Source organism: Haliaeetus leucocephalus, unplaced genomic scaffold (assembly GCF_000737465.1).
Source record: "Haliaeetus leucocephalus isolate CR32 unplaced genomic scaffold, Haliaeetus_leucocephalus-4.0 Scaffold158, whole genome shotgun sequence".
Lineage (NCBI taxonomy): Eukaryota > Metazoa > Chordata > Aves > Accipitriformes > Accipitridae > Haliaeetus > Haliaeetus leucocephalus.
In genome coordinates this window covers 2,073,227-2,091,853 of record NW_010972594.1, presented here as the reverse complement: position 1 = coordinate 2,091,853, position 18,627 = coordinate 2,073,227, and the positions used below count along the sequence as shown (strand labels likewise).

General features: G+C 41.8%; 1 protein-coding gene across 1 annotated transcript in view; it reads left to right on the top strand.

The window, feature by feature from the left end:
* The first annotated feature begins 5,623 nt into the window (after positions 1-5,623).
* The window catches only part of LOC104828599 (aminopeptidase Q), a 36,452-nt gene continuing 23,448 nt past the window's right edge, over positions 5,624-18,627 (top strand). Inside the window, exons 1-6 of the mRNA XM_010562361.1 lie at positions 5,624-5,772; positions 8,112-8,254; positions 9,440-9,579; positions 11,801-11,927; positions 14,152-14,306; positions 15,678-15,791. Coding sequence (XP_010560663.1) covers positions 5,624-5,772; positions 8,112-8,254; positions 9,440-9,579; positions 11,801-11,927; positions 14,152-14,306; positions 15,678-15,791 — 828 coding nt within the window. The remainder of the gene's footprint in view (positions 5,773-8,111; positions 8,255-9,439; positions 9,580-11,800; positions 11,928-14,151; positions 14,307-15,677; positions 15,792-18,627) is intronic.

The following is an 18,627-nucleotide window of genomic DNA, read 5'->3' as shown; positions in this document are numbered from 1 at the left end:
CCGGAGGCCCGCCGGCCCCGCGGCGGCCTCACGCGTGGCGTGGAGGCGTCGGACGCGGCGCCGGGAGCTGCTGCGTCTCCGCGGAGAGCATTTCGGGTGGTCCCGGGGCAGGGCGGCACTTGGGGGAGCGGCTCGCCGCCTTGGGCGGCGGGAGGGAGGGCTGCCCGGGGCGGGGTGAGCCCCTCGGCGCAGTCCGCACCCGTTCGCCCGGGGCACGTCGCGGGCTGCGAAGGCAGCTCGTCGGAAATTCGGGTCCGTGCTCCGTGATGGTCGCTCTCCTCTCCGGAGAGCGCCGGCGAGGCTGCCCTGGCTTTCCTTCAGCAGCTGCCTTGATCCGCGCCAGCGGCTGGTGGCGGCGGCTCGGGAAGACCATGCTGAGGTGGTCTGCGAAGACCTCCCTGCTTGCAGGGGCTGGTGAGGAGCCGCTGTGCCGGAGTTAGTCCGGGAGGGCTCGCTGGGGGTCTGTCAGACAGAGATCTGTCGTCGGCAGAGGAAAGAGCCTCTCTCAGCTGGCCAAGCGACGTTTTCTGGACGGTTTCAAGCCTCTCTTTCCGTGCCGTTGAGTGGCAGCGAGGGCTCAGACAGGACCTGCGCCCGGTTCCTGGGAGCCGCAGTCTGCCTCGGAGCCTTCATCCCGGCACCACGCGCATCTGTGCCGCGCCGACCGCTGACCCCATGTCCGCTGCCTGTGTCTGTGGGGAGCACGTCTTTATCTAGAGCCCAGGATTTCAGATGTGTATTTGGACATGAGTTTAGAGACGTCGACCCCGTGCAGTTTCAGAAGTTATGATGGAGTGGCATGGGTGGCCCCTTTAGACAGCTGGACTTCGTTAGGTGCTGTTGCACGTGAAGTTGTCGGGCTGTCATCAACCAACCAATGTTTTCCTTAGTAAGTGCTGTTAGGATCCTTTCCTTTTTTTGTTTTCTTTTGAACTGCAAAATCGGCACTGGGGCATTGTGAGCTTGTCAGGCAGTCAATCTTCTAAAACATATTTTCACCCTTAAAAACAGTGCTTGCTTGTTTATCTTTTTAATTGGGAATCTTCTCATGGGGAATTGCATTGTAAACTTCTGGATGTGAAACTTGCTAAAGAAAAGTAAAACTAAAGATTATGGTTTAAATAGTTCCAGTGGAAGACAAGTTTCTCAAAATAGGTGTTTAAAGAAGAGGCAGATAAATTGCTTATTTTAAAGTAATTTAGTTTTTAATAATTAAAGATGTAGTGAATTGCTGAGGATCAGCAATCAGTGAGTCGAAAGGAAAACTAGAGTTAAAATTCAAGTGTTCTTGGCTCCCAGCCTACCAATGAGTCCACTAAAGTAAACGATATCTCAGCAGTCCATGGATTTCTTGTTCAAGCAGGTAATATTCAGTAGGAATAATATGAAAGCACAAAATTAAATTAATAGTTTTTATTGAAATGATGGAGGACTCTGTAGTTTTTCTGCAACAAGTTGGCTTTTCAGCTGCCAGCTCTTACGTCAGTCTTCACTGATACCATTGTCTGCCACATCTGGAAAACTTAACTTATGCAGACTTTTTTTTTTTTTTTTATTAAGAAAAAGAGGTAAGTTGGTTAGCCTTAGAGAAAAATGAAGTATGGTAATAAGTACTTTTAGGAAATATATTCTGTTTCTCTTCAGTTGCTATTTCTTCATTCACTGATTGTCATTCATGGGATTATTTGTGCAACTTTTGAGTTAAGGAAAATCTAGAACACTGTGCTTAATTTACATAGTTTAAAAAAAGTCCAAATAAGTAAGAAAGGAAAAAGCACTTAATTACTTAATACTGTATCAGTGTGCTTTCCAATGCTGTATTAATTCAGTCAAGTCCTGTCTCAGAAACACTGAATTAGACTATGACATTTTTTGACTCGGGCTATGTAAAACTCAGAGGATCCAAAAAAAAACCTATTGTCAGCTGTGCTGCCACTGTAGAAAATAAGAAAAAAATGCTTTTAAATCATTAAATTAATGTATATAGTTCAATTTCCCATTGTTTATAGGATTTGTGACAATTGTTCCATTTCATTCTTAGCTCATCACAAAACACTAATGAAATGTGAGACCGCAGTCTGGTTGAAGAGATGCTAGTGGTGTTCAGACACTGAAATAAATCAGAGGAAATCCACCGATTGCAGATATAATGTATTGTTTTGGTTACTTGTTGCTGCCTACATTCCTGATATTCTTGAATGGATTTTGCTTATCTTTTCTGCTTTAAAAAGGTTTTCTCTGTATCGAGAGTATACAACAGTATGTTGTTATTTTTTCCTTCACTAAAAATTAAGTCATCACCTTACCAGCCATTTCCTAATCTGATGGGGTCCAGTTACACTGAAGGGATTTTGCCTTCCTCTTTTTTTTGGAGGAGGTGTGCTTTGAGGGATATAGTCTGTAAGCTCTAGCAAGCTGTTAGTGATGTAAAAAGTTGGATTCTAATGGATTATATAGATCAGGAGCAATTTAAAAACATTCAGTGCCCTTCAGCTGTCGGTGTGAAGCCTGTTACTATTCTGCGAGGAAATCGCAATCTGCAGCAGACTGTCCTGTAGCTCTTTTAAAGTGGCTTGTACCTGGCTCTGGCAGACTTTCAGGGTCTGATTCCTGAGCAGCCTTCTGACTGCAGCAGCTAACTTAAACCATCAGCTGTAACAGACAATGTGCCGTTTATCTGCGGTCATGCAGACTCCTGTATTTCTTGCATGCATTAGAAGCCTTAGTGGTTTTTGTAATTTGTGCTTATGGAACCACTAGAGACCTCTCGTTTCAGAAGAGTTTAAGCAGAGAAGGGCAAGGTTTCAGTAGACAGCTAGATCCTAAAGGGAAGCGAAGTCCTTGAAATGTTTGTTCCATCTGGGCATTGGCATCAACTTTTTTCTTGGTCAGATATCCCCATTGCTCTCGGCAGGTTGGCAGAATTAGCTAGCTGACACAAAGTACTGTTCCCTGTCCTCTCTCCAAGTTGGAGCCGGAGCACACTGGCAAGGTGGTGTGGGAAAGCTGTTCGCAGAGACAGCTATTTTCAGAAGTGTTAACCTCACCTCCGTGGAAAACAGAAGAAACCAAAGCGCAAACTTCACTAAATTTCCAGCGCGGAAGTTGTTATCAGTTTGATCATCGATGACTGCATATGTTTTTACTGTTGTTGACAATTTGTACTACCCACCTGATCAGGTCTTACACACAAAAGAAAACTGAAAAATGGGAGCACTCTTTAGGAATAGTGCACAGCCCATATCTGCAGTGCTTGCAAGAGCAAAGGAAGTAAAAAGGGAGGATGCTCCCACTTCACTAGCACTAAGTATTTGAAGGCTTTCCTGTTGAAATAGAGAATCTGTATTCTGCATATAGCTGGGAGAGTCCATGCCAGGATCTGGGTAGGCAGAAAGATACAGAAACCACCTTTGCCCTCCTTCTCTAGCAGTGCTGGCTCAAACAAACATATACGATGCAGGAGGTTTGTGGTAGCATCATTCTGCATACAGATCTTACACTGCTGTGAATGAGCTCGTGTACTACTCCAGGGTCAGAGGATCCCCATGGAGTGTACTATAAAATGCAGGCTCTATGTCACTGTTCACATCAGTGTTTCAGAATCCTTTCAGAATTTTGCTCGGTAGCCATTCTGCACATGTCCTCTGCAACTTCTATGAAATACTTGACTGCATAGGGCTGGTATTAACAGGCATCCCAAAATGTAATCAAACACAGTATTTGTGCTGATTTTTATCAATTGCTTCTGCACCAATTACTAGAATGAGGGCAAAGGGGATTAGAACAGCATCGGTACAGTTAATTGTGCCTCAGAGCAGGGGATCTGAAGCTCTTAGCTCTGTTTTATATCAATGTGTGGGTAAGACCATCAAAGGCATAGGACAGAGATCAGAGCAAGTAACAGGTTTGGTGTTTTCTTGGGCTGCATCTTAGTATTGAGCACCATTCACCTAAAAAAGGGACCAGGTGCTGGGGACAGCTGCTGCACAGAACAGGATTCTGCTCACTGTAAAACTCCCTTACTTCGAGCCACTTCAGGGTTTGTTTTACAGTTTAATTCTTATGTATTTTAAAAATGGAAGAAATCAGATATAAAAGATGTTAACACAAAACCCCGTTATGCTATCAGTATGACAAATAACATTATTTTAATGAGAAGGCATTTTTAGAAGGATAACCTTTTTTTGCATCAGCATAAAACATTTCTTCTACAATTATGCTGGGTTTTTATCAGGTTAAACAGTCTCCACTGGATGTTCATGTACTATACAGGATGCATTCCTGATTTTCCTTTTCTTGTTTTTAGACACTGAAAAAAAAGAGAACTTGTGTAGTATAAATTGTCAAAGATTTAGGCTAAGATATCCTGTTATCTGTTTGTTTCTCATTATTTAAAAGTATTGTGGCTTTTATTTTGTTTTACTAGGGGAAGGAGGCATTATATGATACTTATGAAAAAAGAAAATGAAATTTATCCACAAAACCGTAGGCTTAAGAGAGGAATTTATTTGTCTGCTTAGGCAATGTTAGGCTTTTTAAAAAACTAATTTCCTTTTGGGTAATTTGTTTTGTGAAAAAAGTTTGCTAGTAATTCAGTTCATGCTAATACCTTCACCTTAAAAAAACCCCCAGCAAACAAAACCAAGAAAAAAGCCCCAACAATGACTCATTTTGACAAATGATATGAGGTAATGTGTGTTTGAAACACCAGTTATTTGTGTATCATGCATGAAACATTCCCATTTTTCTTTTTTATTTGGAGTCCTGCTGAAAAATAACATTTAATCTGTCCTCATATTTCTTTTTTATCATGATGCTTTTGCCCAATATATGCTGTTTTGTATTCTGGAACAAGAATGTCTTGTGGGCAAATTTGCTAAGTGTCTGCCATCAGTTTCTGCTGGTGCAGAGCCTCCTGAGGCAGTAATTGCACTGGTGTGGGGGAACTTGCAGTTGTGGGGTTGCTCAGTGTTTTCTAGAATGAAGCTGCAAGTGATTGCATAACTGAATGCACAGAAAAACATACTTTGCGTGGGTGGAAGGAGATAAGAGTATTTTCAGTGATTAATTTGCTTGATGATTGGCCTGTCACTTTTGCTGCTCCTGTGCAACCCTGGCAGAAGTTTAAGTCACTTTTCTGTCATTGGACAGGGTAAAGGAGGAGAGGAGGTGATACTTCTGTCTCAGGTGGAGCTTCAGCTGCATTTAGCAAGGCAGCTGGTGGCTGGCACAGCACACACTTGACCCTTCAGGGAATCAGGTCCATAAAGAAAATCTTCCTGCACTGACTGTCAAGAAGTCAAATACACTGTGTTGCTCTCTCTCTAGCTGTTCCTCACTTCAAAATAGGCGTCACGGTCCTGAAAGTCACTGTGCATCAGCATGTGTTCAACATGGGTTCTTTTAAATGTCATAAATTGTGTTACGGTACAGCATCAGATATGTCTGTTAAATGCAAAATATACCATGTTTTGAGAGTATAGTGCTTTTACAGGGTCGTTCTGTTGATATTAACTCAGTTCTCCAACATCAGCAATGAGGATGACGTAGCGTAGATGAGCTGCTGATGCTTTCAGCACTGGGTTGATTAGATCAGCTTTGAGCAGGGTTAGATAGCACAGCTATGAAAGTGGCAACAGCCAAACATCCTTCAAAAGAAGAGGGCTCCTGGAGGCCTGGCCGTGGCAACTGGGTGGAAAGCATTGTTGACTTTTGTCAATGGAAGCAGGAAGCTAATGACTCTGTTCCTTGGGTCGAATGGCACACAATGCAGTATGTCTTCTGCAAAGTGATGTAAATATCAATGGAAAGCTAATCCATTCATTTCAGGTCCCAAGAAAAGGGAATCTTAAAACATGCAAACTTAGGTTTCGGACATGGTTCAGTCTGTGGTGGGTTGACCCTGGCTGGGCACCAGGTGCCCACCAAAGCTGCTCTGTCACTCCCCCTCCTCAGCTGGACAGGGGGGAGAAAACATAACAAAAGGCTCATGGGTAAAGATAAGGACAGTTTAATAAAGTGAAGGCAAAGTTTGCATGCGAAAGCAAAGAAAAACAAATGACGTTATTCTCTACTTCCCATCAGCAGGCGATGTCTAGCCACATCCCAGGAAGCAGGGCTTCAGTATGTGTAGTGGTTGCTCCAGAAGACAAAAATGTCCCCCTTCCGTCTCCCTTAACTTAGCTTTTATATCTGAGCTGACGTCATATGGTATGGAATATCTGTTTGGTTAGTTTAGGTCAGCTGTCCTGGCTATGTCCCCTCCCAAGATCTTGCCCAGCCCCAGCCTGCTGTTGAGAGGGGCAAAAATGTTGGAGAGACAGCCTTGATTCTGTGCCAGCACTGCTCAGCAGTAGCCAAAACACTGGTGTGTTATCGACACCTTTCCAGCTACCAATGCAGAGCACAACACTAGGAGGGCTGCTATGGGGAGAATGAGCTCCATCTCAACCAGACCCAATACAGATCACAGTCAGGCGCAGTCACGCTGTGCTTGTAGTGCAGATCTGATGCATTACATAATGTTACTTAATGTATGGATGCTGTCCTGATGGCTACTGGCTCATTTGGGATGTCTCTATGCTAAGTATAAGCCTTTGTGAACCTGGTGTGAATACACTGTTAGGGAACACCTCAACTACAGCTGAAAAATACTAGCCCTGTGATAGTATTGACGTCACTGAAACAGGAGATTAGGCCATTTTTGTATGCCCAGCTGCTGGCTGCTACTTGGCTGACAGGTATGGAGCTTTGAGAACCACTGCGTGTGTATTTTTTATAATTCCTGGTAAAGATGCACTAATGTGAACAGCCCAGATGTACAGCTCTTCTTTGAAACTTTGGCCGTGGGACACGGTGATTTATCTTTTGATTCCAGCCAGTGTGTGTCACAGGAGAAGAGTCAGAGATCACTCAGACAGATCTGATCTAGTAGTTATTTTATTGAGTTCTAATCAGGAATTTTAGGCACGTAAAATATTTAATAAGTACAGATGGATTGGCGGTCAATACTCTACTATTGACTACACTTCAAGTTAGTATGGGGTACAAAGATTACCACGTAAGCTTACTATACGTATCTTAAATGTTACATGCATGCAAAAAATGTCACTTACCAACCCATCGATGTCTGGTGTTAGGTAAGGGATCTCTCAGCCTTGAGGGGTAACCTTGAGAAGCATCCCTACTCAAGGGGACATCAATGCTGTGCAGCCACCTGCTATGGAGGGAGAGCTCAATGGACCCTGATGGCTGCAGATATTTATAGTGTAAAGCTGTTGATTTGTAGTCGGATCTTCTGCTGTTAATGCAGTTTCAGACGCTTATCAGCCCAGTCTCCAGCCAAACCTGTTTTTTGGGTTTGGTGCTGAGTTCTCACTGATAGCCTCACACAATAGGATTAACTTCGGTTAGGCGTACTGGCTGAGCATCTGCTTGGACCAAAGTTCAGTTAGTTCAAACAGGAGGAATACATCTGTCACAGTGTGTCACGGAGATCTGCCCCAGGTGAGGCAAGGCTCCATAGCATAAGTTAGAAAAGGATCCTTTTGAATATTTTCCTGGGTTTGCCAGTGCACTGGGACAGCGCTGGTGCTGCTTTTGCTTGGGTTCTTCTCTACGTGATTTGACAGAAGTGTGCAAGTGCATGTATACCCAGTTACCTAACAGTTACAATTTTTTATTAAAATGTACAGTTAAAGTAAGAGTGCATGGAGTGAGGAGCAGGTGTATGGAGAGATCCTAATTATGAAATTAAAGTTGGACATTGTATCACTTTTGAGCACTGGCCTGCTGCCTGCAAAACTTTAATCAACTCCATCTTAATAAACAAACTAGAAAAGCTCAAATATTTAAAATATGATATCTGGAAAAGGCCTGTGAGGAAAAAAAAACCCCAACCTAATTAAAAAAGGCTGATTTTCTCTACAAGCATCCAAACTGTCTGTTGGGCATGGGGATTTAATCATGGCTTTAAATAATAAACAAACCTTTTCCAAATCTCCATACCTATGTGATTCTTGCTTTTTCTGATTTGGTGTTTTTATGCACTATATATTGATTTTGATGAGCTGTAGCATGCTGGATTAATCTTACTTGTATTTTTAATACAGTATGGTGATTGCCTCCCAACTGGAACCAACATATGCCAGGACAGTTTACCCATGTTTTGATGAACCTGCCATGAAGGCCACATTTAATATCAGAATTGTCCATGACCCAAGCTATGTGGCTCTTTCCAACATGCCTGCTATTGGTAGGTAAACAGCAAGTAGACTTAAGGTTTTTTTTTCCCCCTGAATTACTTTTAAAAAGGCTGTAATTTATCTAAACAGACTGTATCATCCAATACAGCAGTCCATGTACTAATGCCTTGAAAATGCACAAAAAATCTGTGTGTGTGAACTTAAAAATTTGGAGACAGTTCTGATGGCAATAATTCCACAGTTTTGTCAGTTGCTATCTCCTGTGGGTGCTGGACTTGTGGTTGCGCAGGGTTTGATTCCTAACATTTACTGCTTAGTCAGCGTGTCTGTCTTACTACGTGACATCTGCTTAAAACAAAATGGCAGTCCCAGTACGCAAAGCCTGTAATTGTGGTATTAAGGGATTCCCTTCATTCTAAGTAGATTTTAAGACATATTTACAACATATGAAAAATTGTTTTACCAGACAGAGACACTATAGCCTCCTGTGTATGTGCAGAATAAGAACTAGAGGACTGTAAGGCTCTAGAGATACTCCTCCCGTCCCTTGCTGGGATCTTGCGTGGGATGCAGTTGGGGTATGAAATTCCAAACAAATTCCATAAATTAGTATTCCTACAGAAATCTGTTGGATTACTTGCCTCTTTCTTAATGGCTTTTTTCTGCAGTTCAGTGCCATGAATCTTTATTTTTCACCTAAATAATTTTCAGCCAGTAAAAGGAAGTTTTATGAGATTTGCAGGGAAGCTAAGTAACTTAGGAATTATAATAGATTGGATCTCTGTGTGAATCACTTGAAGCATTTTCCTCCCCTGAGAATCTTGTCTACGTCCCCCGTATTTAGAAGGAAAATATCTGATGAAGTATTTCATAATTCTCGGGCACACGTGACCTATATTTGAGTCATAATAGATCATACATTTTAGAGAGATGCAACATGGGATAAATTGTCCACAGTTTGCCCATATCCTGAAACTGATGCAGTTTGATATGGTTCCAGGACTTCAGTTAGGAAGCTCAAGAGTGGATTTTTGGTGTTTGCATGGAAGGTCATGACTCAGATACGTGGCAGTAGCAACGAGTCTGGCTGCTTGCCTTCTACCAGAAATATATGAAGTTAGTGCAGAAATACAGCATATTGAAGAGAGGTGTAAAAAAACATGCAGAAAACACAAAATTCCTTGTTTGTTATGGAAGAGCAATGGTTTGAATATGTCTTTGATATTTTTTTCTAGATGTATCTGAAATGAAGGATGAAAATGGAAGCCTGTGGGCTGTTACCACATTTAATACTTCGCTGAAAATGTCAACTTATTTGACTGCTTTTGTGATTTGTGATTTTGATTATGTCACCAGAACTGAGCGGGGAAACGAGGTAAATAGGAGGCTGCATAACACATTATAGCAGTTTACAACAGAAGTTAGCTCTGTGGTGCATTGTGCTTCAGAAGATATCACAGACATTAACTGTGCTTTCCATTCCAAACCTATTTGCTTATGTGGCAAAACTACTAACATTTATCCTGCAGATGTTTCTGTGGAAAGCTTTCCTTTAGGACAATTAGTTTATTGTCCTGTCCTGTGTCATACAAGTTCACAAGTAGGTATGGGCTCTGTATCTTAAAACTTTAGGAGCAGCTACACTGCAGAAAGTACTGGTCATAATTCAGGGTCTTCTTATCTTAGCAGTCTTAGTTGGAATAAATAGCCATTTCCGCTGCTGTGACAAACCCACTGAAGTTCAGTGCCTTGTTCTTCAAGGCCCTTTGGGGAGCAGCATCATGACATCAGTAGGACCAATACTGTACTCCAAGCATTCTGAATACTAGTATTTTAACCTTTTATTCTGCATGGACATATTTTTTTAGCCTCCAAAAGTGACTATTTTGTGTTTGAAGCTTATTCATCAGTGAGTATTTAGTTTTTCTCTTACACTACAATGGCCAAAGGGAAGCTGTAAAAAATATACTCCAGTGGCGCCAGTTGTTCCACTTTCCTTCTTTTGCTGAAAGTCAACAGGGAAAAGATGTATCAAGTTGTTCCAAAATGAATAGTAGTCTGAAGCATAAAGCTATTCAGGGTAGCATATACTTGCTCTCCTTAATAAATGAGAGCACATTGTTAGCTTCATGGTTACTTCACTGTCATCCTCCTGGGGAAAGGTGGGACAGGGTGGGAGGACAGTGCAGAGGTGACCTAGGAAGCACAATATTAGCTCCTTTTCAAAGTGAAGATTGGATTTGGTATGTCATTATCTGTATAGAACATGTTGGATGCTTACAGCTCTGACTGTGTTGTCTTTTCCTTGGGCTGATGTGTACTGACAGGAGTCAGCAAAGCAAAGCATTCAAATGAGCGTTATTCAGAGGGAAGAGGCACCACCTGTGTTCTGTGAGATAGAGGGGAGAGGGTATTTTGCCCCTTGGTTTTAGACAGAGGTGCTCAATTTACACCTCCACAGTCTTTGTGTGAGCATGTTAGAATAGAATAGAATGATTAAGTTTGGAAAAGACCTCTAAGATCATCAAGTCTAACCGTCAGCCCACCACCATGTTCATTGTGTCTGTTTTGTCATTTCTGGTAAGTAATTTACAACCTGAAACACAGGTATTATAACTCAAAGCTTATACTAGGATTAGGATTTTAAGTCTGCGCATTGTGTTTAGGGTTTGCAAAATGAAGTGATCTGGTCTTTGAATTTCCTCTGAAGACTTGGCTGAAAAGAGGGGCTCAGAGGCTGAGGATACTCTGTTGATTGAATATGCTTTATTGTTTCCCTTTTAAATTAAATCCTGATGCTTCCCAACTGTGCTCTTGGGGTTTGGCTGTGCAACTGCTTGTGAGACCAAATGTATTGCATTTAGATGCAAGAAATGCGGGAGTTCTGAGCTGCTAGGCACCTGGAGGGGTCTCACATCCAGAGATACATGATGGAGACAGAAACCTTTTCTCAGTCTACTCCATCACCTTGGACAAGCAGCTGCCCTTTTCAGTACTGTGTCAAAGCAAATGGGCACGTCAGTGGGAAGCTTTGCTTGCTGCTTCTGTCTCCGTTACTCGGAAGTACAGATGTCATCTGCTGAGATGTCATCTGCTTTCTCCAGCAGCAGTGAGAGGCCAGTGGTCTGTTTCAGTCTGTGAGAAAGTTCAAGAGGAGAGATGTGTATGTTTGAACAGCAAATGCTCTCTGAACATCCATTTCTCTCTTTTCAGAGAATGAGTGGTGGACTGAAGGAAAGTTTGTCACCCGGACTCACTGGCTGGAATACATTGGCTTAAGATGTGTGATTCTAAATAGTTTTACAGCATTTCTCATTTAATAAAAGAAAAACCAGGAGTCCGTTTGTTCCAGCAATGTGTAGTTGGATTCAAATCTTGGCCCTTTTGGGGCCTCTCCTAGATTTTAACAGGGTTAGGCTCTGTGCCACATTTTGTTAGGTCCAGCAAAACTTGAGTTGGGATTTTTTTCATTAAAAGCTTCATTGCATGGTCTAGTGTGGATGGACAGCATTTTCAAACAATGATTCACAGAAGAGAAGCAAAGAAAATGAAAATATGAGGGTTGTCTAAAGTAACACTGCCTCGTTTTATTGCAGATACGTATTTGGGCTCGGAAGGAGGCAGTTAAAAATGGGTACGTTGACTATGCTTTAAATATCACAGGCCCGGTATTTTCATTTCTGGAAGACTTACTTAATGTCAGCTACCCTCTGCCAAAGACAGGTGAGATTACTTATTTTCTTAAATGGACCAGAATTGGCTGCTGATGGTGTAACATTCACAGAAGCAATGGGTTCTTTTACAGTATTCTCTTTTTACAGCTTACCACATTCATGAAGTAAAACCCTTAAGCTTTAGCTTACTGAATTCTCCTTTCTGTATTTTGGCTCTTATTAACCCATAATTCAGCACTCTTAGCTTTAATCCACTCTTTCTTTTAAAGCATCATTTCCTAATAAAGGGGCAGATGGGACTACAAAGTGGATAGAAAGGAGTTGTTAAGTCACGTGGCTATTTCTGGGATGCACAGACCATGCCAGTCAAGGATGTTTTAGTCCCTACGTCTTCCTAGTAAATCCACGCTTGCTGTAACCCATGTCTCCCCAAAGCATTCCTTGCTTTCTTCAATATGCCCCTGTCTTACCTGTGAGTTGGCTGTATGTTCCTGCACATTCCTCCCCAGAAAAAAGACTCCTGCAGGAAAACATTGTTTCTACTTAAAATGGACATCAGGTAAGTCACTTAAGTCAAGTTTCAGTCAAGAAAAAAGGGTGCCATCACGTAGTTTCACTGTACAGTTTGTCCACTACTCGTACTTGGATTCCCAAGACCTTCAGCATGAATATTATCGGGAAACATGGTCTTTTGAACAAATTTGTACAATAGTGAGGACACAGAAGGCAGTTCTTATTTCAAATGAGTTTTGGACCTGCCCATGATCTTAGCAGATTGCAGGACTGTGGGGGAAGAATTTCCCTCCTTTCTTGACTAGGTAATTTGTTGATTTGTCAAATCTGTATTTTGGCACTTGAAAGAAATAAATTTTCATCTTTGTAAAGCTATTATCTCCCAGTGTATTTAGAATAACTTGCAGAATTACTCACTACACTTCTTATGGAAAATGTAACATATGCAGTCTTCACTCTTTACATTTTGTTATCTTTAGTAATCATACCAGCTACTCAAGGGCTGTAGACAATTCTGTTTCATGGTTGTGTTCTTCTGTTTAGCGTCAGTGTCAATACGCTAATTCATTAGTATAAAAATATTACAAAATTGAAGTAGAAGAACAGTATTGCAGGCTTCCTCTTAAGTAAGATTTCAGTTTCGCAGAATGCTGTAATACCATTAGAATCCCCACTGTAATGTCATGCAATACCAACTGCATTTCCCACTTTCTTTGAAGTTTTGCTTACAAATCAATGGGATTAGATCAACCAAGAATAGCTCCTTGTAAATGCTAGACATTTCTATTGCAAACTCAAAATGTGAAATTAAGAATAAACACATTTAAAATCAGGGATGTTTAAGGGTTTGTCTTCACCTGATCTTGATGCAGTTATAAGTGAGCTCTCTTGCCCCAGGCTGGCTAGATGACGGCTGCCTCACTGAAAAGTGAAATAGCTTTGCTGTAAGGCTGAGCTGATAAGCCCTGCTGAGATGCAATCTAGCTTTTCTTGGGTTCAGCACCAGGCTTACATGAACTGCCTAGCTTTCGGACTGAAACTGGCTCATGGTCAGCTGGTTTGGAGTACAAGCTTGTGTCTGCTTCCAAAATGTTCTGTGTATCTTTTCCAAATTTTGCTCTTTGCTTCTGAGTTTAAACACTATATCTTTCTTTGAGATCCTTGATGTTTCTCTCTCACATTTGAACTGGAAAACTGCTCCCTGTGCATGAGGCAGAAGGGGAGGACATAGGTAACAGCCATGCTGTGGAAGCAAAGAGATGATGTTTCTAAGGCACCTTTCAACTAAGAGTGGAAAGGATCCCTCTACTCACAGAGCTGAAAGAGCAAGATTTTTTTTTTATCAGTTGCTAGGCTGAAGAAAGATGTAAGTATGATCTTTTCCAAACACAGGAGAAACTCATCCAGAGAAAGATTTCTGAGAGCCAGAAGTGAATATGTTCTCTCCTAGCATTGGTAGAATACAGCCTTCATTTTTGTTCAAAACACTTGTGTGTACAAGATACAGTGCAGATCTGGGCTTCGTGGGAATTTATTCTGGGACTCCCTGAAGGAGTGGCAGTTATAGATGGAAAGTATGACAAGAAGAAATTTCACAGACCATTTGCAAGAGTGTTGCCATAATACTGCAAAGAACCACTAAAATGTAGTATCCTTTAATTGTACACTGAGACAGTGTGAGCATTAAAATCGTGGGAGCATTTTACTTCCAAATATTTTAAAGACACCTTTTTTTTTTTTCTCTGTTTGAATCAATTTAGATCTGGTTGCACTGCCTGATTTTGGAGCAGGTGCTATGGAAAACTGGGGACTAATGACTTTCCAAGAATCATCATTGATGTTCCTCCCAAGTGATAAATTCACAAGCAGAAAGGCAACGATTGCCATAATTGTGTCACATGAGCTAGGACACCAGGCATGTGGTAAAAAATTCTGTACATTTTTTTGCCTATGAGGTTGTTTCCTTCCGGTTGCTGGTGATGCAGTCACTGATTAGTAGAAGAAAAATCATGATTTGACAGTAGGGGGTGTGAGCACTAGAGTACTGAAAGACTATTTGATCATATGTTCCGCTGATAAATCAGTATTAAAAGCAGATTCTGTCATATCACAGACTGCATACTGACTGCACAGGACTCATTGATACAAAATTGTTAAAGGGCTACTTATTCTTTTTCTTACGCAGTACCTGAATGCCATACTAGAAAATACTGTAGGGATGTAGGAATGACACAGTGCTCTCTATATACAGTATACTTAGTGCTTCGGTGAGAGGATTAATGGACTTGATAAGTATTCTTTTGTAGTGGCAGTGCATGTACATATTGCAAAAGGTATTTGTTTTTCTGTAAGAAACAGCCTATGGTATGATAGAACAAAATTAACATGAACACATTTTACACCGTAGCTGGACCTTGGTCCAGTTTTTGTAGAGATTTTCAAAATTTTTCTTACTTGGTTTGGAGTGATAATGCAGTTTCACTTTTTTATTGACTGTTTAATTTACTGTTGTCTGCCACAGCAACAACAGTTTGCACTTAGTCAACAAAGTTAGTGAAAGAGTTTAACTTGGCTAGTGCACTTGTATGCCCTTCTGACAAGGTCTGTAACTTACCGGACCTTCAGATGAGCAGAGTGTTTTTATTGCAGGCCAATGAAACAATAGTCAGTACTTAATTAAAATCTATTTTAAAACAAAGCAGTAGTTCAAGTTTTTAAGAACTAATGAATAAAATACAAATCCACAAGTGATCAGTTTTTTGTTAAATATGAGCTGCCAAATATAAGTATGTAAAAGCTGTTGTGGAAGTTTTACTGCTGGCCAAGGTAGGGATTTTGCTGATTTTGGAAATGGTTATTTCCCCAGTTCTGTTTATCATTCCCCTGACAATTTCCTTCTGTTAAGAACATGGAAAAATGTTTTTGTAATTGTTTGATAAATGCCCTACTTTTAATCATAGCCTCATATGATCTTTCAGATATTTAAATTTTATTGTGAAGTGTTTAAAATTACATACAGTAAAAGAATGACATAAAGCACTGACATCCATACTCATGGTATGACATTGTGGGTGAAACAATTAAAAAATAACTGCCCTGAACCTCTGACTTTTTCCAAGGTGCATCTTTTTCTACTGTATTTTGACTTTCTGAAGGAATATCCAGCATCTTATTCAGTTGATGTGTACACATTAAAGTTACTTCAGCATAGGTATGTGTGTTTAACCTGTAAAAATGAAAACAGCAGTCCAAAGAGATGTTGAGACATTTTTTCTTTCTATTTCAGTGGTTTGGAAATCTGGTTACAATGAACTGGTGGAATGATCTGTGGCTTAATGAGGGACTGGCATCTTACTTTGAGTACCTGGGAGCTACCTTTGTTGAACCTAATATTTCACTGGTAAGTAGTAACGCTTACTGAAGTAAGCTAAAGTAGCAAAGTTCCAGCATGTACAAAGAAGAGGAGGGTGCAGGAGATGGGATTTAATTAAGCCGTGGTGTTTTAGGGTGGTTTTGAGGATTCCCGAGAAAGTAAACACACATACACTGACCACAAGGGAAAAAGCAAGGGTTTTATTAACTACAGTCATGCATTACACTAAGGGTATCTTACAAAGCAAAAAAAAGCAGTTAACATACCGACCCAAGGACTGTGAAGATGAACCATCTGTACATTCTGTACATTCTTGTGCTGCGAGCTCAGCCCAGCAGTCGGTAGGTGCCAGCTTTACGTGGGCGTCCCCATGAAGGCAACAGTGACCTTGCCGTACACTGGCCCACTGCTCTTCGGAAAACTCCGGTATTTATACATTTGCGGAGGAGCGGGTGTCGACACTTGTGACCAGTGAGTGCTGAAACACGTCTCAATTGCAACATAGGAAGCCTATGGCACATGTGCCCACTGGTCAGGCGCGCTGCATGTGCCATAGCCATCCTGTCTATTGGTTCATGGGCTTTGTACACGTGGCATATTACCATAATCCATCAGTCACGTCCACTATGCTCTAGCCAGTCACAGGATTTTTACAAGGTAAGCAAAATTATGTGTTATCCCTTGTATTCCTCCATTGCTGCATGTCCTCCCCTCAACTTTCTTACTCCTGTGGTCAGCATTTCAAGCAATAGTCAAAATAGTCCCTGTGCTGATTGCGCTTTTCTCAGTTATGTACTTCTTACCCAGTGTTCATCCAAGGACGAAAATTCCATCTTTTAACCCTTCCGTACACACATGGTATTAGCAATTTAACTCCCCGGGGAAAGCCCAGCAGGTCTTGATTCTTCCCTGGAGGGTCTCCATCTGCTGGCGGCTGTGATCATACCTAGCTCTTCTACAGCTGGTGCAGAGGATGGGTGGACAGCTCTGATTCTGCAGTGACAAGGAGTTGGTGTTTTGCCCTAGATCTGTCATGTAGCAAACCCAGCCTGCTCTCCTTGGTCCTGTAGCTGATGGTTTGTCTCCCTGCCTGTCCAAGCTCTTTTCCAAGCATCGCATAGCTCACGTATCTTTACCAGGTAGTGACTAAGATGTGCCATTTTGAGTCTCTTTCTTTACCCCGCTGGGTCTATTGATGTCTGGTTGTAGGTAAGACAAATATAATGCACATAGCTAATCCGACAGCAGAGTAAAACTCCCTCCCGTTCCGCACAAATGGGAATAAGCGTAAATCCCATAGCATATTAGAAAACTCCATTGATTGTTAAACTCTGAGACAGGATGGGTGCTGCTAACTGTAGCCATGAGATGAGATGTCCTCACCTGTGCAATCACAAATGTCTGTGCACAGTGCCCTCAGCTTCTGAAGGAAGGAGAAGCCTTTAGTTTGGACAGGCCCAAGACTGCGGTCAATCCAGTTTGCTTTTTATTTGGCTCAGATGAAATACTGTTTGTCACTTTCCTTTTCTAATTCACCAAAGTCATTAATTACATGCTTAATTGGAAACTAATACAGGCATGTCAAACAAATTCTGTCAGAAGGATTTTTAGGTCGTGGGATATGCTAACCTTCTGGTTTGAACTTCAACAACAGCTCACTTTAATCTCTGTAATGCAGTATTTTAATATCATTGAAAAGTGTAAAGGCCACCAAATTTCAAATTGGAAATAAATCCTTGTTTTAAATTTTAATCTTTTCATTTAGAAGCTTGCCTTTCTAAAAATCAAAAAGTGCCATTTTATTTACGTCCATAAAGTAAATTTTAATACTGGGCAGTAATTCCATTTGATAAATTACAGTTATGTGGTATGTCTTGGAAATCCAGAGTAAATTACACAGGTGTGAGAATACAGGGCTTTCTTGTGCAGTTTTGTGGGCCATACACATTCACAGGATCACAGAATGGCTGAGGTTGGGAGGGACCTCTGGAGATCATCTGGTCCAACCGTCTGCTCAGGCAGGGCCACCTACAGCCAGTTGCCCAGGACCATGTCAAGGCAGCTGTTGAATATATCTGCAAGGTGGGAGACTCCACCATCTCTCAGGGCCACCTGTGCCAGTGCTTGGTCATCTTCAAAATGAAAAAGTGTTTCCTGATGTTCAGAGGTCCTGTGTTTCAGTTTGTGCCCATTGCTTCTCGTCCTGTCACTGGGCACCACTGGAAAGACCCTGACTCCATCTTCTTTGCACCCTCCCTTCAGGTATTTATATACATTGATGAGATCCCCCTTGAGTCTTCTCTTCTCCAGGCTGAACAGTCCCAGCTCTCTGAACCATTTTCCTCATAGGAGAGATGCTCCAGTCCCTTCATCATCTTTGTGACCTTTGCTGGACTCTCTCCAGTAGCTCTGTATCTTTCCTCTACTGGGGAGCCCAGCACTGGACCCAACACTCCAGGTGTGTCCTCAAATAGTGCTGAGTAGAGGGGAAGGATCATCTCCCTTGACCTGCTGGCAATACTTCTCCTAATGCAGCCCTAGATACCATTACCCTTTTTTGCTGCAAGGACACATGCTAGTTCATGTTCAGCCTGGTGTCCTTTGTGTCCCCAGGTCCTTTTTTGCAAAGCTGCTTTCCAGCTGGGTGGCTCCCAGCATGTACTGGTGCCTGGGGTTGTTTCTCCCCAGCTGCAGGACTTTGCACTTACCCTTGTTGAACTTCATGAGGTTCCTGTCAGCCCATTTCTCCAGCCTCTCCAGGTCCCTCAGGATGGCAGCACAACCCTTTTGGTGTATCAGCCACTCCTCCCAGTTTTGTGTCATCTGCAAACTTGCTGAGGGTATGCTCTGCACCATCATCCGG